Raw genomic sequence first — 25,690 nt, 5'->3', positions numbered from 1 at the left:
TACAGTGAGCAGCTCTTTCATTTCAATCTTCAACTTTTCTACAAGGGATGAATACTAACCTGTCACAGGTATAAGGTACCATCTTATTCCAGTCTTACTAGAATAAATACACATGAAGATCTGTAACTAATATTAAGGAGTACTTTGAACATACTCAGGTGCTTGTCCTAAAAAGTATTTTATAAGCACACCTGATACCCATATAGCGTTGACACAATAAAGATGTATTAATAACAAAAAGTGACTTACCACAGTACTAAAAACCCACCAATGCCAGTGAAAAAAATCTGAGCTACTCATATTAGCTAAATGCCACTGCAACAGAACAAATCTATTTTTGTGGTGCAGTTATGTATGGATAGACAGGGGGTTATCTACACCAAAGATAACAGCAGCTAAAGCTCATAAAGATATAACTGAAACCTGAGTGCACATATCCATTATGCCTGTTAATTATTACACCATTTCTTCATTTGTGGAAATGTGCTCTATTCATAATAGCCAATGAAAGCCTAGCTTTTTATCTCACAAATGGTCAGAGTCTGAGCTATTAAAAACCAGTAACTACATCAGCAGGTTTTACATTTGCAAGACACTGCAACTGAAGTTTAATATACTTATTTACAAGAAATTCATTATGTACGGTACACAGTGTACTTCCCCTGACCTAAAGAGTAAGACAGGAATTCTAAATTTAAAGGTTTTCAAAATGAACAACTATGTCATTAGCAGTTTGTTAATGTCTAGTCATTTGCTACGCACAGGACAAAACTAAAAACAGCTTTACAAATCCTCCTCCAGTAGTTAAATACTCTATGAACATTGTGTTATGCTATATACATGGCCTTAAATTACCCCTAAAATACCTTAAAAGTATTCATTATTTTCATTCTATATTTCACTATTCACTCACCATGATAATCAGTTAAGCATTAGGCCAAAGTAATTTAAAAAGGGCGATATGGCTTCAGCTTCCTATCACTCCTGAATTTAATAGCAGCCAGATGCCTAAATCCCTGGTTTAAAAAAAAAAAATTCACATACAAATATAGTTTCATCAAGTCTTTACTTAAGCCCTCTAACACTGAAAGAAACCACACTAATTCTACCTCTGGGCAAGTTTCTTTATGCCTGTAAAACTATAGCTTCAAGCTACAAATAAAATAACAGAAGTAACAAACAACAGAAGACAAAGGATAAGAACAATATAATGCAAAACTGCAACTCCTTTTCCTCTCAAGAATACTCATACACCCCCTACCCTGAAGTTTTTGGGGATAAAACCAGTATATTCTTCTAATTTGCAGCTTTGATTTAACACGGCTTGGTGATGAACATCCTAAGCAGTAAGTAGTTACTAACTTGATTCCTACAGTATGCAAAAGCAATTCTATTGTCTTTTACCTGCTGAAAAGCTGGCCCTGTAGATAACAAATACATAAATCAGGTTATCCTTTAAACTCTGAATTTTAACTTCTACTGTGAGCTTTCCTCTCCCTCATTTGCACACTTAATTTTGTACTTCTAATACAAAAAAATCCCCAACAAAACAAACAAACAAACAAAACTAAGCACTGTTTCACTGACCTTACAACAGAAGAAAATGAGTTAATAGCCAGGTTCAGAGTATTTACTTTCAGTTCAATCCAAGCTGTAGGGCTGTTTGGTTGAGGTTTTCAATTCTTCACATATATTGGTAGAGTAGCACATCTATTCAGACACTTGCCAAACAACAACAACAACAAAAACAAATAAAAAAGGGAAAAGAAATAATCCTTTCTCTTTACATCCCAGGAAACTCTTCTGGCACTTTTACCATGCTACTTCAAAATTCAACTGTGTCTTTTTAAAAGCCAGGTACTGCAGCTGTACAATAACCTTGAAAAATTGAAGAAACAGCAAGCAGTGTACAAACAGTTTCATATACTTAGAATCTGAAACAGCTCTGGGATGAACACACTACATGTTTGCTTGCAACTTTTGCCAGAAAAGAGAAGGATGATCTTTATGCCAACAGCTCATGCTGGCACCAGCAATATCACCTATCCACCAAATCAGTAAGAAAAATATAAGTATTAAGAGGAACCCAATGGAAAATAAAAACTGCTAGAAATCAAGCTAAGCAACTTGTAGCTAAACCAGTCTTAGATTCTACATAAGACAGAGGGATGTATCATATCATCAGGCTTAAAAGATTATACCTGTAAGTGGATGGCAGCTCACTGAGACTTATGTGAACTGCTTTACACTAGGCTAATGGACCTAACAAGAAATTAAGAGAACTTACATGTGGAAGAAAGTACATGTACATATGGGCAAATGGACAGGACAGGTAGCAACAAGACTTATTTTTTTAAGCTTCTGTTTGCTGATGGCAACAATCACCAAATACCTTTTATCTAAATTTTAATACAAGCTTTCATGCAAAGACTAATCCTATCTCTAACTGACCTGTTTAACCAAAGATAATTTTTCTTCAAGATTGTTACTTGGCTCAAATAATAATGTTTTTGGAATACTGTCTACAGAAGCAGTCACTAGCCATGCACAGTGATATAGCAAGAATCCCACTAATCAGTATCTAAATTTATGAAAATCACAAGCTTTCACTTGCCTACAAAAGTACCTGTAATCATTAGTATAAAGTTATCTCTAAATGCTATCTGAATGTAGATCATTATTGACCATAAAGTAATTTCTATTAGTACTTATTCTGTATATTAAATAGCAGCAATACTAATCCATTCAGTATTTAGTTCTTGTCAATCACTATTACCAGGGGACTACAATACCTGTTGCCCTCAGGACAGGTACAGGTGGTTTACAAATACACAAAAGCTAATATTCAGCAATAATTAGCCATGAAATAACACGTATCCAAATTTTTTTTTTCTTTATCTGCAGGGCTTTCAGTAACAAAGCATTTTTGAATATGAAACACCTATGATTTAGGCATTGCAACAGAAATCTTCCTAAATATTCCTGCAGCATAAGCAGCGAGATCAACAATTTAAACCAAAATCAGTGTTTTGAGAAGTTTCATACAGCCTGACACTTCTCAGAAGTTATATCAAAATACTGAATGAAAGGCTAGAAACACTAAGTTGTTCTTCATAACTATTAAAATAAACTACTAAGGCTAGCAATCAAATAGCACTGTTAACATTTAATGTGTACCTACTTTCCTGCGGGATCGAGGCCTGTGGTTTCTGAAGTTGTGCTCTAACTGGAAATTTTTTTCCTTGATCTGAAATAAAGATATTTCTTCTGTAAAACCAAGCTTGGATCATATGGAAGCATCCACTCAGCAGCTGCATCAGCAATTCTACTTCAAAAGGATTATTTTATGGAACCAAATGATGCAAAAATATGAATACAGATGATACATTTTCAATTCAGCCACTGAGATGGTCTTCATTGTGTTTGAAAACTGAAGCAAAGGTAGTAGGCTTTTGTGATTAACTTCATAATCCTTTTCTTACTGCCTTTGTGCCCTGTGACATCTCCTTTTAAGTAAATTCTATTTATTGATTTTTGTTTTGCAATATATAAAACTACAATTGAAAAGATCTGAACATACAGTGGCTGCTACAAACTAAAAGTTTAAAGTTCTGAGGAACAGTGACCTTTTGAGTAGGAAAGAAAAATAAAGGTAAAAGGTCAAAGATAGACAAAAGTGCTGTGCATGGGTTTTTTTGAAAAACACTCATTCTCCAAACCCTTATTTTTGAGAACTTTTTAAACAACTGAACTGCTATATCTTCTGGCAAGAAAGATATGCTTCCAGATATTTCAGTGTATTCAAAATACTCAATATTAGAATGACTTCATCATGGCTTTTTTATGAAAAATGGTTAAGCCTGCAGAAAATTAACCAAAGGTAACATTTACAAAATCTATTTTAGGACGTAAATCTGATAAAATGAGGTTGATGAAACAATACAGGACCCAAGATGAAAGTGAGGCAACTAGTCAAAGAAACATGATCATAATAGCCCTATTTCCATTGAAAAGCCTGCAGATTTGATTTATTAGGATCAGAAGACAAAAAAAGGCCAAGTTATCAGGTTAGTATCAACTTTTATTTTCTTCTAGCAAAAGTCTTCTCTTAAACTGGTTGGTTGGGTTTTGTGGTGGGTTTTTTTTTTTTTTGGTTTGTTGTTTTTTTTTTTTTGACCAATCACAAAAATAAAACTTTCTAAAACAAGCAATAATTCACTGGGCTTTGATTGGATTTCTGTAAAATCTGTTTCCAGCACAGCAAATACCTTTCAGCTTTGACTTAGTAACACAAATGCCAGAACATCACTGTATGGTACAGCTCAACAGGTACTATAATACTGATCAAGCACATCTTCCTGCACAAATCCAATGTATTTTTCACGGTGAAAAAAATAATTTATTAATTAAATAAACTGGGGGGGGTGGGGGGGGTGTGTATTATTTAGGATGAAATCATTATGAAAGTTATCAGAATCCATCTTCCACAACAATTGCATACACCACTGGGATTAACTCATTATAGCACACAAGACAGCCGTAAACAAAGGCTGCTCTCTCAGTTGCAGTTGCTTGACTGGCTTAGGAAAGAGGATTTACTCTGCCATATTGTACGTGGTTTCCGCAGAAAAAATATTTAACATACAAAGCCATCACTATTACTTTCTCACCTTTACAAAAGCCTCACTCAAAAAAGGTGAAGTTTTATAACAGAAAGTAAATGCTGACTGCACATGACAAAAAAAGGGGTATCATTAATGTTCTGGACAACAGCGGTAGGCGAGACTGTGCTTGTATTTTTGTACTGTGGGAGACAGGGTGTTGAAAAGGTATCATTGTGGGATACAAACTTACTTGTGTGGGATAAATCAGTAACACTAAATAGTAGTGTTAGCAAAATGTCTTTCACTCTCCCTAAGGGTATATGTTAGCAGTACACTTAAACAGAAACCACACTTCCTGTTACAATTAAGGCACGTGGGGTACTGTTTCATTAACAGCCACCCACTCACGGAAGTCATACTAGCAGCACAGAAGTTACTACTAAACCAAAAGGTGCTCCAAGGCTGTGCAAAACTGGCAAATACACAGGCAGCTCCAGAAGCAGCCAGATGGCCTACAAGTCCACAAGACTTCTTTAGATTCAATCAGGTATTCATTTACCTCCTCAGTCTTTATGCAGTATCTCCCCAGAAAAGCAAGGATTTTTTGATAGAATTGGCACAAGTATGGCACAAAACCTTTTCTATTCTCCACCCTGAGTCCCATTCTGCACATTTTATCCATTTATGCAGTATACAACTATGTACCCTGTGTGGTATCATTAGCATATTTTTGTGAGGTTTGAAGTAGCTGGTGACCTGATACACTAAATATGACAGGCATTAACTACATGACAGTACTGAGTTTTATATCCAAATCTCTCGTATTTCTGTTCTTGAAAATGCAAAGAATTTGAGGTTATTTTAAGATCTTCCTATTGCACAAACTGGACACCCCCACCTTCAGCCTTAACAACTGCAAATGATACGCAATTCTGTCTAGAAGATGAGAGGTTTATGGTTTTTTTCAGAGATAAAGCCCCCTTAAGGAAATATAACCTTCAGACTTGGGCCAAGCTGGCTCTGTGTAACAGTGAATAGCACTACAAAGATCACAGATGGTTCACTGCACACACTTGCTTTTTATTGTGGCTACAGAAGCAACATACCTACAAACTTCTTTATAAAACTGTATGAATGTCAGCCAAGTAAACGTTCTTTCACAAGTACTATGTCTAAGCAGTAAAGTTGTTAATTTACCAGATCACCACAGAAAAACCAAGATAAAATTTCAGAGTATTTTAAGTTATTAAAAACTACAGCAAAACTTGTGGAAACAAACTTTAGTACTTACCTAGCAAAAAAGCAAGATATGATACACAAAGGAAATTAGCATTAGCTTTTTAATATATAAGACTTTACATTTTAATGGTTTAGATGGATGCTAGTTTAGCAAATTGGTTAAGCTTTAACAGAGAACAGGTGACACTGAGTAACTATCAACACAGCTGACTGAGTCAAATGTGCCTTTTAGATGCAAATTTCCCTATGTCAGAGAACTAACTTTTCTCTCAGACTTTAAGACAGCAATGCACTTAGACTACTCAAAAATATATACTTCAAAATGTGTAGATCGATTTCTACCCATAAAAATGAAATCATCATAATTTAATAAAATCTGTGAGTAAAATACTTGAAACACTGGTTTATATGGCCTGCACATATATCTACCCTTTTCCATTGTAAGCCAGCTGCCTGAAAACACCTCAAGCAGAACAAAAAATAAGCATGGTGCTACAAGCCATCTTGGGTCTCCTTGTACTGTTGTAAGTCACAGTGCATAGCAGCATAACCACTTACAAAATTTTCTTGTACATGTGTTCTCACTAAAGATTAGTAATTTTCTTCATTGTTTTTATGTTAGAGGCAATACCTCAATTATTTTCTGTACCATGCTAGTAGGATTACTGCTGTGTACCTTCACTCAGTTGTCTTTAATTCACAACCTTTACAAATGATTTTATTACTCGTGGTACGACACAGTACTCATTTTTGAAGTGTATTACACTAATGGGTTGAGACCAGCCCTATGTGTGCGACTCACAGCTAATCTGAAAAGACTTCAAGATAAATTATTTCCCCCTCACTCATTTTAATACCGAGGAATATTCTGCTCACTCTAACTCTTCCATCATGTGCTCTGAAAGTCCAGCAAAGTATGTGCATATTTAAGATGTTCACATACACCATGAACCCACTTAGAAGAAAGTCCCTTTCTTCAGGGAGATACTGGTACTCTACAAACCATGCTGACAAAACCAACAATACACAATCGTGAAGGAACCATGAAATTTTAAGGTGTGTAACTTTCAAAGCTCCTGAAGTGTGAAGAATTAAGGATGGAAACGGAAGAGGTTTAACTATTTATCTACTTGTCTTCATGGAGAAGCTGATCCAAGCTTTAGTAAAACTATAAATTGCTTCCAAGTCAATATATCCTTAATATAATGAAGAAAAACTAAAGATTTAAGAAATGCTCACCTCATAGTGTACTTAATACTGATTCTCCTACTGTGAGAATGAAATTCTCATGACTGAAGTCAGAGCTCTGTCCACTGGGGTTACATTGCTATACACAGGAAGACAGGGGAATAACTAAACTGCAATATCTGTACTCCCAAAAGATCAATTACAGTTAGCAGTCCATGCAGTTACAGATCTGATAAAAGTCACCTTGGCCCACGTAATCTCCAGATTTTATATTCTTTTATGATCTGGGATGGGAAAACAAAACAGAAAAAAACAAGTATGAACAAAGTTCAAGAAATTACACTGTGTTAAAGAAGCTGATCCGATATTCTCAGCAAAAAAGCACAATCATATCTACACTGGCACATTCCCAAAGAACTCATGCCAATCTAAGCATCCAATTCCTTTGCTGAGTAATTTCACCTTACTTTGCATTTCAGAAATTTTTATAACCAATATAGTCATAGGTCAATTTCTATTACTTTCCCTTCACCTGTCATCATCAAATTTGCTGGATGAAGACTTGCTGAAAGATGATTTTTCTTTTCCAGACATATTAAGGACATAGTGGGGAAATAATTTAAATAACCTCTGCTTGAAAAACACCCATATATAATGTATCTGACAATCACTCCTCTTATCCAAACTGGTGCATTGAAGCAGCATATGGATGCAGATACAAATATCTGTTATTTCAAGAGAACTTCTGTTGATTTCTCTAACACTTATTTTTAATTTCTATGGATTCTTTTAATCCAACAGAACCTAGAAAATACTATATAACTTTATTTTTCATTATCTTCAACATAAAATGAATTAACTGCAGTTCCATTAGAGCTTGCTGTTTCTTTTCCTAAGAAGGAAAAAGCTGAGTAAATTTAGTATTATCTGATAAAAGATGAACATTCAAAACATGAAATATTTTACTTACAACTTAGATTACAATCTAATACTATTTCTCTAGTTCTCTATTTCTTGAGAAATTCCTTGACTATCTCATTAAGAAGAAATACTGTAATTTCTGACATTCAGAAATTCCATTCAGATATGAGGACCATAAAAGTCTGTATAACCACCTCAGTTCCAAATGATAATGTATTTTGTTGACTTTTATAGAAGTAGGGAATAAATTATCATCTGTTTTCCTTATGGGAACTGAAGCTAGGAAAGTTTAAGTCACTTTGGCATACACAGTAAGCTGAAACAAGCGGAGAACTCTGTGTGAATCTTTCATACTCATACCTTAAAACTGCACTATCATTCCCCAGTGTGTAATACTTTGTGTTAAGTCACAAAACTATCCTTTTTATCTCAACTTTTCTTCCTGCAATATAATATTTATTGTCCTCCATCAAAAGCTTTTACTCCTTACTTGAGGTCTCAGGTGCTTGCTTATGCCGGCATAAAATAATCAAATGATTCAAAGTTGGTATTTACACAGGGCACCCAGTATTACTTTTTCATTTAGTTCTTAAGCATCATACACTATTTGAAAGAGGTTTTCTCTTACCTTATGTATCATGCAGAACCTACCCACCAGCTAAGCGTTAATTTTCAAAACACTGAGAATTACATTAAGTTCTTTAAAATTTAAGTGCTATATTCTGACGTAACTTTAATACTCATACGCTCTGGGAGAAAAAAAGTGCTGAAAATACAAAGTTTTGCCAAATAAGATACCTTTCTTCTTTTTGTTAACAAGACATAGCAAACCTAGAACTAAATCACACTAATGGACTTGCACTACAGGTATGGGTTGTAGTAGGTAGGTAAGGCATAAAGTATACAGTGGGAACAGAACAATGAAGAAGACCGCCTTCTTTTTCCTTTCTTCTCCCTTATTACCTTCACGAGACATTTGTTACATAAGGAGGGATCTAAATTTCTGCTTATATAGCCCAGTGTAACATTTATTTCTATAACTACCATAATACTCACGCAGACTATAAACCTGAGATGAACACATGGCATACACTCTCTGTTCAAGAAAACTGATCTGTAATGGTAATGGTACAATCTAAAAGCATACATTATTTAAACAGCCAGTGAGTTTCCCTTTACTAAATTAAACACAAACACCAGCTTATCTGAAAAGCTGGTAAGACAAAACAAAAGAAATCAAGATAAGCTTTTACACATTCCAGGACTATTTTAACTCACTCAGATGACAGCAATATAATGCTCCTCCTGAAATCTGAAAATCTGTTAATGATGTGTAGAGACTCTACCTTAACAGGATTTCAAAATAAGTCAACTTACTGACTTTCAAAGGAAAAAAAAAGAAGCAATAATGTTTTATTTACCTGTTCTGCTTTATCTTGTCAGCGTTGACAAGATTAGACAATAAATAATAATCAATAAAACTTTAAACAGCACAGTATCTTCAGCTTGTTCATCAAAAGAAATGTTTAACTAAGGCAAATTCTATGGTAGTGCTGCAGGTTTACGGCAGCAACTGTGAACTGTTTTCATGTCAACTGACATGCGCATCCCTTGGATGCTCATCATGTCTCTGGACACCACTAGGACCATCCCACCCTTGCTCCTTAAGGCATCTACTGCTCCCACACCAGCACCAAGTAACAACGACAGCAACAATGCCTCCAGAAAACATTCCAAGATAGATTTTGTGCACACAAGTTTTGCCAAAACTCCATAAGGGGTCACTTATGTGACTTATGTGACACTTATGTGTCGCTTATAGGCATCACTGCATGCCTATACATTAAACATGGCTGCCATATAGGCACTTAAACACCACATATGACATGATCAATCTCCATAGAAGGACAGTATTAATAAACCAACCTGTTTAACTGGAAAACTGACCAAAGAGTGCAAAAATCTATCTTCTTTTTTTTTTTTTAATACAGTGTTTTCAAAAATTGTTCAAATGCGCTCAAGATGGGCAGTTTAATTAAAACAAGTATTTTTCATTCTGACCTAATTATAGCTCATCCCAGATTTCTCTGGGTTGAGCTGTAATAGTGTTTTTTTTTCACTGGTTACCTACACCCAGCGGGCACCATGAACAATCTTGATGTTTATTGAAGATGACTAAGTCAATATACTCCTGGACTTTTCTGATGAACACCACCTATTTTTTCTACCAATAAACATGAGAGGCAATTCTTAATTCTTCACCATCTTTCACAAAGGATTAAGCATTCAAACATATTTTAACAATATGGATTTCCATAACCAGTCTGCCAAAGTGAAAAAGGATAAAGTTGAATCTCTTAACAGAAAAGCAAACAAGACCACTGCTGAAGACTAGTATTCCCTGGTTCCTAAGAGCTTTAATGTTTGTTATTTAAACAATACACACTGTGTTTATGCTAACAGCTCTTGATTGCCAGTTAAGTATTAAAGCAAGAAAAAACTGGTTTACAGTCCCTGATGCTGTGATCCCAGGCTGTTAAGACCTCGGTATAATTTTCAGCCAAGGCCACCAAGAGTTGCAAAAAAACATCTATTTCAATTATAAATATTACTTTCAAACAATACTCAGTACACTCCTGGCAAATCATACTTTCTACTCCCTCGTTTGTTGTGTTGACTAAAATAGATAGCAATTCTTTAAAAAAGTGGTATAATAGCTACAAAATAAACTGACTAAAGAACTTTTGTTCATAACCTATTTAAAGCAACAAAGCTCACAGTGAAGGTTTTTATGCCTGTATACCTGTCAGACTTTCCATTAGCTTTTTCATCAGCTCATTTCAATACATTTAGCAGTTAGATAGGAATCTCAAATATACTGGCTTTGGTAACTGTATAATTCCCTCTTTTGTCTTTTAAAGTAGAAATGAGTTTAAAACAAGTAAAAGCTAAAGATCATTCCACAAAGACACGAAATAGCTGCTTTAACAGATTCTCACTGATAAAGGAAATGAGAAAGGAACAGCCCTCACAATGACCAGCAAAAGCCATGTTGACTGAAAGGTCACTGAAATCAGATTAATTTGTTACTGAGTTCAGTAAGTTTCAGACCAGACCTGCAGACTCCAGAGAAAGTTACCTTTTGTCCTAGCCATCTGAAAACCAGAAGTAGCATTACGGGAAATAAGTGTTATAAAAAGCATATTTTATATTTCTTAGTCATATTATCTGACAATGCCTATTAGCAATATATTAGATTAACAGTACCAATATGTGACACACAAAACTTTTGCATATTTATAGACTGTCTGAATAAGAAATAAGGACATTATCTCCTGTATACATGAAGAGCTTTTTGTATCTGTTCTGTCACAGACCTGAAGTAATCAATCAGTTGGCAACATCAGTCATCATTCACAGCAGCAATATAAACAGATGGAGACAGAAGGTCTTTAAAGCTGATAAACACAAGCACCAACACTTTTCATGGCAATGAAAACTATATTTACTTATGAGGCAATTATCAGAATTTATTCAATGTTTTCTGATTTCTCAGGTTGAATTATTAACATTTTAAGACCTTAGGAAACTGCCCTCTGACACTTGCTGAGTCCACTTCCTGAAGTTTTTTCAAGTACTTTTCACTGAAACTTTGAGGAACCCCTGTCAAATTTACATTCTGGAAAACAGCCCAAGAATTCTATTGCAACAATTATGAAAAAAGAATCACATCTTGTTGCAGAAGTTCTGGAAAGGTAAAAAAAGATGATTGTTTAAATAATAAATATAAATATTAATTTGCTCAGCTACTGATTTTTGTTTTGTAGGTATGCCTCAAGTAAAAAAACAAATCTCTCACTTTAGACTAGCATTTCCTAAAGAAAATCATTTCTAGGTTAAACCTACCAACTTCCTACTTCATTTGTACACTTACGAGTTTCACTCCCTGCTTTTGCAGTGCTATAGACAAGCAAAAAAGTTACTCTTTGCATATGAATAAGATGTTAGCAGCTTATACTTATATTTAGCAACCATGAAAACACCTAAATTTAATACAAAATAATACATAATGCTAAATAATCAGAGCACAGGTACCTAAGCATCTCACTAACAACAAAGTCTTTATCTCAACAGAAAATTATCTAAATACCTCTCCTCCAACTCTGCAGTATTACAGAAAACACATCTCAGATTTACAACATATGCAAATCTACCTTCTGCAGCCTGCCTGGAAAAACACCAAATTCAGATTCTTCTGTATTAAGGCAAAGGGAGGAAATAAAGAGAACCTGCCAGTCTGCTCTCCAGCTTTGGAATGGCTGAACACAGCTGAAGCTACTTATAAAGGAAAGAAATGTTAATTAAGGGATTCATAGTTCTTTACCACAATTTTTAGCTGGCTCCCCTTAGTCTCCAAACCAATCAATCTAAGTATTGATACCTTATGCCAGTGAAACAGCTTTTCATCAGGTTTCATCTCTAACTGTTTTTAAAGAGATGACTGAAATGAAGATTTCTAGGTAAATGTTGACTTTGTAAAAGTGCTTACATAGATAGACATGTCACAAATAAAAGAAAACTTCTGGGATTCACCTAACTCATGTGTTACATGTAATAGCATCTTATAGAGCCAGCCCTCTAGTGACACTGAAGCTTAACAACTGTGCCACACTTTTCATTTCATTCCTGTTATATCATGTACTGTCTTGGCATAAACAGGGAAGGATATAAACAAAAAATGTGACATTCTGAGTATACTAACTTATTCACAAATTTGGAATTAAAATTAAGCTCAAATCATGTTAATAATTCCTTAGATTCTTTATGTTATGGTATATTTATTTTTTAAAAATATACCTATTTAAAAGAACACATGCTTTATCAACACTACCTCCTATTATTGTGAGAACAGAATACTGGTACAATATCTTCATGCAGATACAGAAACAGCCATCTCTACTTTCATATCCCCTGCTAAAAATAATATACGATACATGAATATTTACTTTAAACCATTGTGAAGTCTGAAAATATGATCCATAAAACTTGAGAATCTCTCAAACTAATGATCAGCAGATGGCTATTTTGTAGTAGGCAGCTCCAATGCATGAGGATTATTGTGAAGTCCTACATATTTGCTGCACACCCTCTATTTAACAGAAACACATATGGGGTTTCTATGGCTAGAGCTACAGTTAGCATTCCCAACAGAATCATACCCACCGATTCTTCCAGTAACAATTATTCAACCATTCACAGATCTGTTAACTCAGAGGCTGAGTAGTTCTTCAACAGTTTGGGATAAAACAATAGCCTCAGCTCTCACCTACTTAGTCACTACCTAGATACATCAAGCTGTACAGCATACCACTTAAGTCCAAGAAAAAGAAGCATTTTCTTGCAACTTCTGGTGAAATGAGGAAGAGAAACATAATTGCTCATATTGGCAATTCAAAGGGGAACACGAATTTGTTTCAACTTGTACAATATTCAAAATTCTCACATCCAGCTAGAACCTCAGTTTTACAACTTTCCACATTACTTCTGGAATCACTACAAAAAACATCTTCATATGCAAGTGTTACTGACATTTGGACGTTATCTCAAACAATGCTTTAAGCAAGGGGTAACAACTGACAAATGCTTCATGTAACATGGCTGACGGCTTAAATTGAAGGTGCTGAAACAAGTGTAATTCCATTTGCAGAGTATTTCAAAATCCATTTCTGTTCCCAGAAGAAAGCCTGTTTACCACAGAAAAGAATTAGTTCTCTGTCCACTGAATGGATCAATTTTCCTCCTGAACGTGTTGTCTAATGGATATTCAGACTCTGAAGTCTCTGAACTGGAGACAGTCTCAGAGTTAACCTGTACTTGAAGGGGTTTAGCCAGACAAAGGGCAGAGTTATTCAAAGTCCTGTGGAGACCCCTAATTTCCTACTGGGATAACTAGCCTAGGTTCTGAGACAATCCAGTACTAGTACATCCTAGGAACATTTTAGCAAAACTGACAGATTTTGATAGAGAACACTAAACCGAACCTGACATTTTAACTTTAATACAGAAATATTTATCATTTATAGCACCACTATTAATAATGTTAGGCACAGGAAAAAGATTACCCTGGTCATCTACATATTCTCAAATAGCTAATACTCCGAATAATATAATGGATTAAAGCACAGTACTGGATTCCTGCCTTAGATCACTTTTTTTCAATAAAACTTTAAATTCAACACATAATAAATTTGACTCTACTTGCTATGAAATTGGTAATTTCAAAAAACATAGATTGTTTCAGGAAGGCACAATACAGTGTTTATTACTGTTCTTATATACCCTAAAAATAATGTTAAAATTATGTATAAAGATGATTTAGAAGAAGCTTAGAAAATTAACCAACTTGTTTGTTGTCTCCCTCACCCATACTTCACAGATTTTAAATAAAAACTTGCACCTATCATGTATACACACTTGAATATGACCTTGTTGCAAAGTCCATGAATCACACATTTCCTACCACACAGGTATTAAGTTTTCTCTATGTATCTCTCTTCAGATGCAAGTCTACAACCAACATTTAATATGAAACTTTCAATATGAAACTAGCAAAGTTAGTGAAATTTCTGGTTGTGAAGATGACAAAAAGTTACCTTTGAATCCATCCAAAACTTTTTTTTTTTTACTGATGTTACTCAAATATGACTCTTCTGATGGCACCCCATCTGCTATGCAAGAACAAACAAGACAGTTAACCTTTTATTACTGTAATTGCCACTTTCATATCTGCTAGAACTCTCTCATTCTAAAGCATGCAAATTTTTATTTCCTGCGACAAACAGATTTTGCTTCAACTGCTCACCATTTACCTATATGAGAATACTGGAATAGGGTATGTGACTCTTGTTCTTACTCTTCTTGAACACCCTCAGGCAGCATGGTTATTCTTGCCTCCAGAAGGGATTTGAAGCAAAGAAAAATCTTGTAGAGAACTGCTGAAGCTGGTAAAGTGTCTGTAAACAGTACAAATGATTTCATTCATTAGAAAGTGCAAACAAAAATGCCCAGTTTTCTTTCATAATATTTAAAGACTAAGAAATTAAGCATACTGATTTAGTTATTTATAGCATTTTGCTGACATATTGTTGGATAGTTTCCTGAAATCCAGCCTTGTTTAGGAAAGAGGCCAGCTATGGTGCTACTCCAAAGACATCTGTGTGACTGAACCCATGGAATGACCCACTTTGGTCTCACACTGTCATGTCCCATAGTTGGTATCAAATACATTCCAAATATATACTGCAAGCAGTTGGTAATTGAGTAAAGGGAAGGCAGGATAGGAGCTAATTGCATTTACCTTATTTTGATCTAAGTCTACACACTTGAGCAAACTGGTTACTTGTATTTTTCATTCAACTTTTGTCAGTGAAATAGTGTTCTAGCCTACAGAACAATGTGAAAATAATTAGCTGACAAGGACTATTTACCACAATACCTTTCACCACCTCCTTTCCTACACATTTAAAAAAGTTAAGAACTTGTACACAAGCTTTAGATATTCAAAAAAGTTAAGAACTTGTACACAAGTTTTAGATAAGGGAAACCTGCACATGACAAATCAAAAAGCCGCGCAAAGCTGACACAACCACTGAAAACACTGCAATTCTGTGAACTGAAAATTAACGCAATAGAAGTTACTTATGAACCACCTCTAATAAGGGCAGAAAAACAAGTCAGTAAGGTTGCTTCTAAAGCTCAGTGGAAACACCCAAATAACAAACAGTCCTAAGAACAAGTTCCTTTCTTGCTTTTGTTTCCACATCATTTACTATCAAGGATCTTTGTTCTCTAGGCTACAAACCATCCTCATTACAGATAAAAGGCAACCTTATTAGTGGTCCTTATGACAACTTTTTAGGATAGGAACAAAGCTAAATCAAGACAAAATTTGAGTATCTGGTTGCCCCTAACAAACCTAAACACACATACACACAAAAACAACCCCCAAACAACAACAAAAAAACCCAACCCAAACAACAAAACGAAGCAAAACTAAATCAAACCTGTATTTTCCAATTAGCAGCTCAATCCTACAGAAAGGGAAAGTTTATTTCTTCGGAAATGAAAATCGTAAAAATACTGCCACACACCATCTCCCATGTTCTGAATGCAGATCTTGTATAGCTTAAAGCTGCAAGATACACTCAGAAGTCTAAGCTACATAAACCCCAACCACCTTCAGTGGCCCAAGACCCAGCAAAAGGCAACATTCTACCAATACAACCCGAGTAGACAAACCAGCAGTGTTAGCAGTTTGGCTTGAAGCTTCCACTTTCTTTCTTGACAGGGCAGACACTTAAACACGTGTGGATAAACTGGGTTTTCCTAACGGGCTCTCCTCAAAAGGGGTCTTCACGCAAACCACACTAATAATTTTGTACACTGCAACTGTCTGGAAGTACTCGTATTTGTACCTGCCCGAAGAGAAACCATATGTTTTACTCAAATAAGGGCGGCAATCCCGCCAGACTTCCCTCGCCCAGGGCACTGCCATGCCCCTGTTTGGAGCGGAGGGGAGCAGAGCAGGGCGCAAGGCGCTGGAAGGTAGCCAGAATCTCACAGTGGTGCCTTAGTGAAGACTACTTGCCCCACGCTCTTCACCAGCAACGGCTCCTTCCCAGCACAGCACAACGGAGCTCAAGAGGAGCAGCACCTCGCCAGCGAGGGACGGCGGAGCCCCCTACACCCCACCCCTCCGCCCGGAGAGACGGACCGCAGCCACACGCGTGAGGCGCGAAGCGCGAGCACCCAACACACCGCGGCCGGGCTCTGTGACAGGAAGAGAAAAGGATCCAGGCGGGAAGCGGCGGGGAGGAGAGGAGAGGAGAGGAGAGAAGAGGCGGGGAAGAGAGGAGAGAAGAGGCGGGGAGAAGCCACCCCCCTTCGCCGCCGACCTACCGAGGCCTATGGGAAAACAGCCAGGGCGCACCCGCGCCCTCTTCCGTTCACGCCCCGCGAGTACAGCCACACACGCCGCGCTCCGCGAGCCGCAGCGGCTCTCCAGGCGGGGGCCAAGCGCGCATGCTCACCACACCCCCTCCACCCCGCCCGTAGCGAGACTCCCGCTCGCCGCACCCTCTCCCCCTCCGCGAATCCCGCCGGGGGCGGGGCTGGGCGGGGCTTCGCGCAGGCGCAGTGGGGAAGGGCGCCGTGTTCCGTTCTCCCCCTGCCCTGCGCCCCGCTGCCCACCCCCACCCCGAGGCCGTTTAAAGGCGGTGGCGCTTTGCGCCCGTTGTGGCAGCAGCGCCGCACCAGGGCTTGCCGCCGCTTCATCTCTGCGCGCGTAGCGGAAGCGCTGGTGGCTGCCGCCATGTACCGCTACTTGGGGGAGCTGCTGGCGTCCCGCCTGGCCGCCGGCGCGGTGCTGGCGGGCGCGGAGCCGGGCGGGACGGCGGCGGCTGCTGGGGGGGCAGCGGCGGCATGGAGTGGGGGCAGGTGCCCGAGGCGGCACTACTGCGAGGCGGCGAAAAAGGAAGACAACCCGAACTTCTTCAAGATGGTGGAGGGGTTCTTCGACCGCGGCGCCAGCATCGTGGAAGACAAACTGGTGGAGGGGCTGCGCACCCGAGAGAGTATGGAGGATCGGCGCCACCGCGTCCGCGGCATTCTCCGCATCATCAAGCCCTGCAACCATGTGCTCAGTGTCTCCTTCCCCATCAAGCGTGACAACGGCGAGTGGGAGGTGATCGAGGGCTACCGGGCGCAGCACAGCCAACACCGCACCCCCTGCAAGGGAGGTGAGACCCGCCGTCCCCTTGTCCCTTCATCCCCCCCCTGGTGTCCGTGGAGGCCCGCAGAGCCTCTGCCCGGCAATTGCTTCCCTCGCCCTGGAATACTGGGGAGGTGACGCTTGATTCCTCTGTGCCCGGCCGGCCAGCGGCCGTTAGCAGCCGTTCCGGCGATGACAGCCAGCAGCGTCCCTCTATCACCTGCAGTATCTGGTATCTGAATGGAAGGCAGGAGCAGGGGCAGAGTGGTTCCTACGCAGCCCTTCAGCGATCTATTGCCCGGGTTGTTATCCGAGGTGTGAGGTCTCACAGCGGCTGGTCGTGTGGTCTTTGCAGTAGACACCGTTGGCCTGGCCTTAGGCAAGGTGAAGGGTGCGAGGGCAGCCTGGGCAGTTAGCGTGACTCAAACCTCACTAGTGTTTGTTGAAAAACGTGGAAACTCCGCGCTTAAAGTGTCTACTCTTGAGGCGGGAGCTGAAGAAGCCATCGTTTAACACACTGCTTGCTGTGTTCACTAAAGACCAATGCTCGCTCACGAAACGTCGGTAGAGAAAAACAAGTTTTCCCAGCTAGCGGCTGGATACACAGGAAGAGTCAAAAGTAATTTTTCTAGGGAAAGCTGACTTGGCATAGGTGAGGCCAACACCATGCCTGTTGTACAAGGGGACTGGGAGGGTCAGTCCCGCCAGAGCTGAATTCATGTGGCACCAGCCCTGATCTCAGAGGAATCGAACTTCCTTTTAGTGCAGCATAGATGTCACTTCCTTGAAAAACAAATACAGATGTCCTTTGCCATAACTTACTGAGGAGTTCTGATCTTTGTGGACAGTTAAGTATTGGAGGCTGTTTCAGGGCTGTGTCTCAAACTAGGGCTTCTATGATCTGCAAATACATTTCTTTTTTCTTCAGCATAGACCAGCTTTGTGGTGAATAATGGTGGTTGCTGAAAGAAAAGATTTATTTGTAAATTCTGATCAGTGACTGACTTTGAGACTAGAGTAGGAAAGATGTTCCTAGGTTAATGTGTTCTTGATAACCCGTTTGGTGTATATGACATGGGACGTTTTCTCTTTGCAGCACTATTAGTCTGTCCTGCTAATGTTTCCTAGCTTTAAAAAATAAAATATATAGTGAGTGTCCCGTGACATGCTTAATTCTTAGCCAAAAGGGACTAACTCAACTTCTGGTGCTTCCTTGCAACAAGAGTTACCAGCATCAGACTTAGTTGTGACTGAAGTCAGGAATGGTTGATGCTTACTGTGTGTGGACCTACTGTTTCTCTGCCATTGCTGTAATCTCGTTTAAAATAGTGATGAGTTGTTAGACTGCTGTTTTGTCACTGCTTAGGTTGTTACTTTTTGCTGCTGTTTACAGAAAGTCATTTTCTGTACAGCCCGTGTTTCTTGTAAGATCCCCTCTTGTATACCAAAATACAGTTCAGTGGTAATTGAAGTAACAAGATAGTGGTTTATGTATGATAATGTCTAATATTTCACATTAGTATTGCTCAAAATGGAAGGAATTAATGTTTTCACAACAAAGAAGTGGAAAAGACTTTGTATATGAACAAAAAGCACCAATTGGGTGCTGGATACCATCTGTTCTGATACCTGTATTTCTAAATGCTCCACAGAATTTCTTGATTTTTCAGTAGTATTTCTTAGGTCTGTGTGCACTGGAGCATTTCTGGAAAGTTACAACTGTAAATTTCAAGGCAATCTGAAGTGACAGCTAAAGAAGATATAAAGTCTCAATAGTATGTAATTTTCTTCCTGTGCTGCTCTCTACTCCAAGTGGGTTTAGGGAAGGAATTGCAAATGTTATTTCCTTTCCAGTCTCTTCAGTGTAGTGATCATTAATGGTTTTCACCTTCTAATGCTCTATAGGGATTTGCTCACTGTCAGATGACACATCTGGCTTTGCAGTAAATTTAAATGGGACGTGAGATAAGTGTAGATGGACTGCTTGAAACCTGCTATGCAAAAAAGGTGGGAGGAATTAGAACACTTCAATTTAAATTGGAAAGAACAGGAATGTTAAAGATATTTCTGCATTTATGATATATTAGACCCACCCAGAATACACAAACAACTTGACCTTTTGTCTAGAAGTGATGTTTAAACGAGAATCCTAGTAGATTCCAAAGGGAAAAAAACAAGAACACCTACCTCACTCCCCCCAAAAAACCATCAAAAACCTCCAAATGAAACAAACAGTTTTCCCTCTCAGCAAAGCCTAGATAAATAAATTCAGGCTCCATAGGGTTATGAAGTGGAAAAACTTGGTGAGGTGGGTGTCCCGGGCACTGTGGAGCTCAGAGTCTGATGAAGATAATTCACACCAGCAAGAAACAGCAAGGGACATAGGGCACCTTTTAAAAGAAGGTATGAGTTGGCATCTGGAAGGCTTGCAGAGTAGTAGGAGAAGCACAACTTCCAGATCTTTTCAGATGCAGAACTTTAAATCTGCACTTACTGAAAAAGAAAGCTTGTTAAAATTAAGGCTCCCCATACTGTATGTTTTATATATTTTATTTTTTTTATTTTTAAGGATGTGTATTTGGTACTAAGAAACAACATTTATTTTCTGCTAGCAGGTATGGATGCATTGTCATCTCTGTCATTTTCTTAACCATTGTGCTTTAAAAGCTCATCTCGTAGTTTTTGAGTTTTACATAAGATGAAGAATAAAAGATCCTGTTTAGAGGATGTTAAATACTGTTCTTTATGCAAATTAGACAAATGATCAAGGTGTACTTTAAGATTCAGGTGTGGAATGCAGGAAAACAAATGTTTTTAGCCTTAAATTTAGTTCCTCATTTCTTTTGTACATCCATACCAAAATACCTCATTAGCAACTGTAAGTTACTTCTGCATACCTTTTTCTTTGTAAGATCATCTACAGATTTAACTGTGAACTAATGAAGAATTTGTACTGTAAATCTAATTTAAAAAAAAAAGTAAATGCTCTAAACCTGTAGACAGCCGAATTTCTTGAGGAAAGAGAGACTAAAAACATTTGAATTATCTCCACTTAAGGAGCCTTAAATGGCTGTAGGTTAATATTATAGTAGCTAGATTATGTGCCTTCTGTCACAGATGTCAGCCTCAGTTTCTTTGCCTGCTCATTCTCTTCTGGATGAAACCTCAACTCCTGCTCAGTAGTCCAGCCCAAATCTGGAAAGTGCCAAACTACTTAATGCAAGATTGATCTTTATGAAGCGAGTTTAACACTTGCATGTGCATGTCATGATACCTGCCAGTATCTGCCTCCTCTGCTAGTAGTCCTGTACCTCCTTCTCTGCTGGCTTCTCTCTTGCCTGAAAGTAGAAATAAGTCAGCAGTGAATGCCAGAAGGGGTCTGCTTTGAAAATAAGACTTCTGAGTGGATGGACGACTGTGACATATTGCAGAAATGGAGTGGCAGACCACATGGATTGGGCTGGGTGAGGGCAAATTTAAGATCAGTATTACGTGTTCTGTGTAGGTAAACTACATCTTGGTTGGGAACATGACTATCTTATTTCTATTCAAAAAGCTAAATGCTCTTAATACCCTAGTTCTAGTCATCTAAGGCACAGTTAATAAAAATAGGAAGTTATTTAATGGCTTATCCTACTCTCCTCTCTCAAAACAGGTGTAGAAACACAAGTCAACTTGATTTTGTTGGACACAGTTGTCACTACACGGTAGTGCAGGTGATTCTTCATTGAGTCAAGAGAAGTGCTTTTCAGGAGAACTGGCACTAGGTACTGAAACATGCTTTCTTTCCAGTTTATAACTTGTGGGTTTTTTTCCACCTCATTGAGAGAATTCAGAAATAATATTTCTTGTTGTATTTTGTGGTGCTTACCTATTTCATTGCTGTAGAAATTAATCCTCAATTCCTACTTTGGGGGTTGCAAAATTTTGCCATTCAAGAAGGTGGTGATTTTTTTCTTTTGGTGTGCTTCTCTTCTGTGCTTTAGGAATCTTTGCAGAATGGTCATGAATATACCCATTGAAGTGGTAGCACTCACAGTATGTCCAGCACACAAGTCCAAGTTTTTAAGACTGTTTTCTGCAATTTCCTTGCTGGAAAGGAAAATTTTTAGATGCTTCCTCATCCCATTGAGAACATAGGAGATAAGCAGTTTTCTTTGTGTGTTGGAACTCAAGTTGCTTATGATCCAAACTTAGTATTCATACAACTGGGCTGATGCTGCATGGTAGCTGAAGTAATGCTGGAGGGTCAGATCACTCCTTCTTTTGCTTATGTGATGACTTGCATGCTAGTGGCCAGCACTAACAGGAAACCACAGCTGCTGTTGTCACTGCACTGACAGCTGCCTGAAGAACTAAAACGTACCAAATAGGGTACAGGAAATGAGATGGCTGAATACGGATGACTGTTGAAAAGAACTGACAGTCCCTACTTAAAATTATTTACAAAGATTCATTATTTTATCAGGTTCTGTGAAAGGTGTAAAACTGGTTAAGCTGCTTTTTCATGTGGCTGCTGACAGCTGTTTTCATTAGTAGGACAGTTTCGGAAAATAGAATAAGCTTATTGAGCTATTACCTACTTAGTAGTATGGAAATCATTCCATGTTTATTAGGCAGCATCTACTGTGGGGATAAAGCTATTAAGCGGGTTTAAAATTATTTTAAAGCCTTTTCATGTTAACAAACTGTCCAACAGGTCTGTTATCAATGAAAGCAAATGAAGCAGAGCTGGGAAACAACCTAACCTTTTGTTTATGGTCACCCAAACTGCCTTAATCAAGTCTCAGCTGCTTCCTTAGTTCAGCAAGGCTTTTTAAAACTATCTTTAGTTCCAGACTAGTTTTAGTCTAACTTTCACTTAAATAGGAATTTTGCAAAACTTTGCTATATGTTACTTTGAAGTTGCAAAGTTTTGTATGCAGACAAATGATTCTTAACTTTATTTATTAGTTGATTTGGAGGTGAATTAATCTTATTTCCTGTGTGGTGCTGCCTTGGCTGGTTAGTGGAAGAAGCTATTCTATGTGACAAAATTTTTGTCCTGGTTTTGGCTACTTTCCTTCTGCCTGTAAGGATCTATCCTCATTTGACTTACGGGTTTATGTTAATGAGTTTCTTACTGCATAAGGTGACATTTATTCATGTTAACTTTGCTGTGGTTTTTCCAATTGCAGAGATCTAAGGCTGATGCTAATCTTGGTGCCCAGCCATCAGATAGTTTCTGTTATACACATTGTCTTGTCTAAAACAGTATACACATACGTGCAAGAGTTGGACCAGTACAACCCCATGTACTGCCTTGGCTATTGTGACATTGTTTATTCCCTTTTGTAAGTGAGGAAAGTAAGAAGTAATGCTGTAAGATATCTTGACTTCATCAAACTCTGTTTATCCTGGGGTTGTATTGGTGGCTTAGCTTGTTTAAGTCATGCACTGATAAAAGCTCTGAGGTCATGTCTTTGGCCTAGGGGTCTTCAAGGATAATACATGGAAATGTACCTAGGGACCCTGCAACAGGTGGAACTATAACACAGACCATCTGTAACCTGAAATAAACCATGGAAACTGATCAAACTTCAAAGGAATAAGTTTTACAGAAAAGAAAAAGGGGGTTAGTTAGCTTAACTGTGATAACACTTGCTAGCTAAAGCTTATACAAATGCCTTATTTTATACCTCTCTGTCCTCTTCCTGTAGCTTACTTTACTTTACAACTAGTTCAACAGTGGTTATGTGTTTAAATTGCAAACTGAAAAATAAAGAAGGACAAGGAATGTGGTGTCCTGTGTTTTGCTGTTGCAGTTCTCAGTGAACTCTATCAGTTTTGTAGTTTTACCTCTGGTACTCTTGTAGGAGGCTATTCCTTGCTCTTCTAGCTATGAATCTTTTCAGTCTCAGCTTTCTCATATAAATCAGCTCATACTGTTTGTGCAGTAGCCAGCTTTGTCCTTGATCTTCTATAGTTGTTTTCCCTTGCTACTGTTGGCTCCTTGTCTATTTATAGAGATATCATACCACTCTCAGCATTGGGCTTTCTGGATAAACACGTGTTGGAGGGGGTGAGAAGGGGAATCTCTTGTGTGATAATCTCCCTCCTGTTCCCTGGGTCATCCTAGCAGGTATTCTTTGCATGAATTGCAACAGCTTCATCTCGTTAGGAAATAAACTCTTAGGAAGAGCATGGAATTTGCCTGCTTCGTGTCAGCACTGTGGTGGCTTTAGCTTATTGTTTTATGGCTTCTGTGGTATTTGGACTGGCCACGGCCAGCTCATGTGTTATTTCCGCCCTCTGCACACACCCATGCACTTGGTATTAATATCTACATGGAAGTAGTGTTACTGCATCTCTCTGTATCAGTCCTTGTTACTACAGTGTTGAGTGCATCTTAATGAGGAACCTAATCCTTTAGGTAGGGTTGAGGTAGTTCTGTAAGTGAGACTCTGTAGGCATAATCTAAGTGCATACATTCAGGTAATATGCCTAGTGGTAATACTGAATATCTCATATTTGCATTTAAAACACAAGGTCTTACTAATGCACTGTACTTTATTTTTTAATAGGTAATATTACTGTTTTTTCTCTGTATGGAATGAAATAGATGTGTATATGTTTAAGTATATTTCAAGTGTAAGTATAGCTTATTAAAAATAGTCAGGAAGTGCTATACTGAAGTATTCTGTCTGGTTGACTGCCTTATGGTCACTGAATAGATACTTTTGGTTAAATCAGAATGGGGTGTATGTTCATAGGGGAATCTTCCCTGCCCCAGGTTATAGCTGCCTAATGCTGTGAGGGAAAAGATAAATATTTTTATCTCCTCTCATGTCAGCTAGTTAACTGAATTTAGGATTGAGTAGTTCTTGTTGCCAGTTGGTATACAGTAATCATCATTTCCAGCACTGAATTACTCATCTGGCTTTGTTAGGTTTGTCTGGAATTTCTTTGTCATCAATAATTACAAACTTGTTATTGTGCTGTTTACCACAATTTCCAAATGGTTAAATAAGGCTAAGCACTTTTCTTCTAGGGAAAGCTGGATTTTATTTTTTTTTCTGGATTTAGAAAAATGTGCTGAAAGCCTAAGGATTGTTTTGAAGATCTGTTCCTGCTGTTTTAGGTATCAGAGATTACTTAAGAGTTTTATAATAGTATAATCGCAGTCTCACTTGTTTACTTCCTAAATTTCATGTAAATGAAAATTTTATACATAATCCAGAGTTAAAACATTAAGAAACTAAGGCATTGCAATAATGCTTATTTATGGGGTTTGGGGATTTTGATGAAGAGTTTGAACAAGATGTGCATCTTTACTGAAGCTCCTGACTCTGGATGTCATGTCAGCCTTTGGACAGGGTCAGGCGAGCTGTTACCCCTCAGAGCCACTGCAGAATCCAGTGTTGCTGATTGGGAGATTAGTATAGCTGTAGTCACTTGTAAAACCTTTTGAAAGAGATAAGGAAATATGTTTTGCTGACTACTGTATGGATGTGTAGGTTAGCTGCTGCTTTGGAACGCTTGTTTGATGAGCAAGCAATTTGCAAATAGAGGTGAGCAGAACAAATGCATCATCTTAACAGGAATTGTCATCTGTAAAGGACCCAAATTAGTTTCAAAGTTCAAAAGATCTTCACAACTAGAATAAAACACTGAAGTCTAAGCAGGATGAAAGCTTTAGTTAGACATTAACAATTCAGGTTGAGGTGCAAAACTGTTCCAGGTTCTGGGGAACTTGAGAAACTTGCAAGATAGTTAGCTCAGGAGGAGTAGTGCACAGAGTATTTTGTCCTGAACTGTTACTATGGCTACTGTTTAGTTTTGAGACTTGGCTTTGAATACTTCATGCTCATTAATGTTGAGAACATACATAGATATTACTATTTAAGATAACTGCACTTAGAAAATCAGGTAATGATGACAGCAACTTCTTTAAGTGTAGATTTTTAGGTGTACTAAAAAGGCAATAATC

The 25,690-nt window shown here is 38.1% G+C and overlaps 2 protein-coding genes across 12 annotated transcripts in view; one reads left to right on the top strand and one right to left on the bottom strand.

Moving 5' to 3' along the window:
- Positions 1 to 16,935, bottom strand: part of SHLD2 (shieldin complex subunit 2) — a 33,183-nt gene extending 16,248 nt beyond the window's left edge. For 2 of the 11 annotated variants that reach the window (XM_061449710.1, XM_061449711.1), the window contains exons 1-3: positions 16,596 to 16,737; positions 3,182 to 3,247; positions 1,588 to 1,721 (exon numbers count right to left, since the gene is read on the bottom strand). The gene's annotated coding sequence lies outside the window, so the exon portion shown is untranslated. Of the gene's footprint in view, positions 1 to 1,587; positions 1,722 to 2,201; positions 2,263 to 3,177; positions 3,248 to 3,329; positions 3,847 to 7,082; positions 7,557 to 16,595; positions 16,771 to 16,910 lie in introns of those variants that run through there. The other 9 variants (XM_061449669.1, XM_061449688.1, XR_009742763.1 and 6 more) reach the window with 9 other exon arrangements.
- A 339-nt stretch (positions 16,936 to 17,274) lies between these two features.
- The window catches only part of GLUD1 (glutamate dehydrogenase 1), a 31,905-nt gene continuing 23,489 nt past the window's right edge, over positions 17,275 to 25,690 (top strand). The window contains exon 1 of the mRNA XM_061449619.1: positions 17,275 to 17,749. Within this exon, the coding sequence (XP_061305603.1) occupies positions 17,323 to 17,749 (427 nt within the window). The 5' untranslated portion in view covers positions 17,275 to 17,322. The remainder of the gene's footprint in view (positions 17,750 to 25,690) is intronic.

Source organism: Pezoporus flaviventris, unplaced genomic scaffold (assembly GCF_033815535.1).
Source record: "Pezoporus flaviventris isolate CSIRO_AGI_PZ_B2104156 unplaced genomic scaffold, CSIRO_AGI_Pfla_v1 ptg000001l, whole genome shotgun sequence".
In the NCBI taxonomy this organism is placed as follows: domain Eukaryota; kingdom Metazoa; phylum Chordata; class Aves; order Psittaciformes; family Psittacidae; genus Pezoporus; species Pezoporus flaviventris.
The sequence above is the reverse complement of the archived record's forward strand: the minus strand, read 5'-3'. Positions and strand labels throughout refer to the sequence as shown.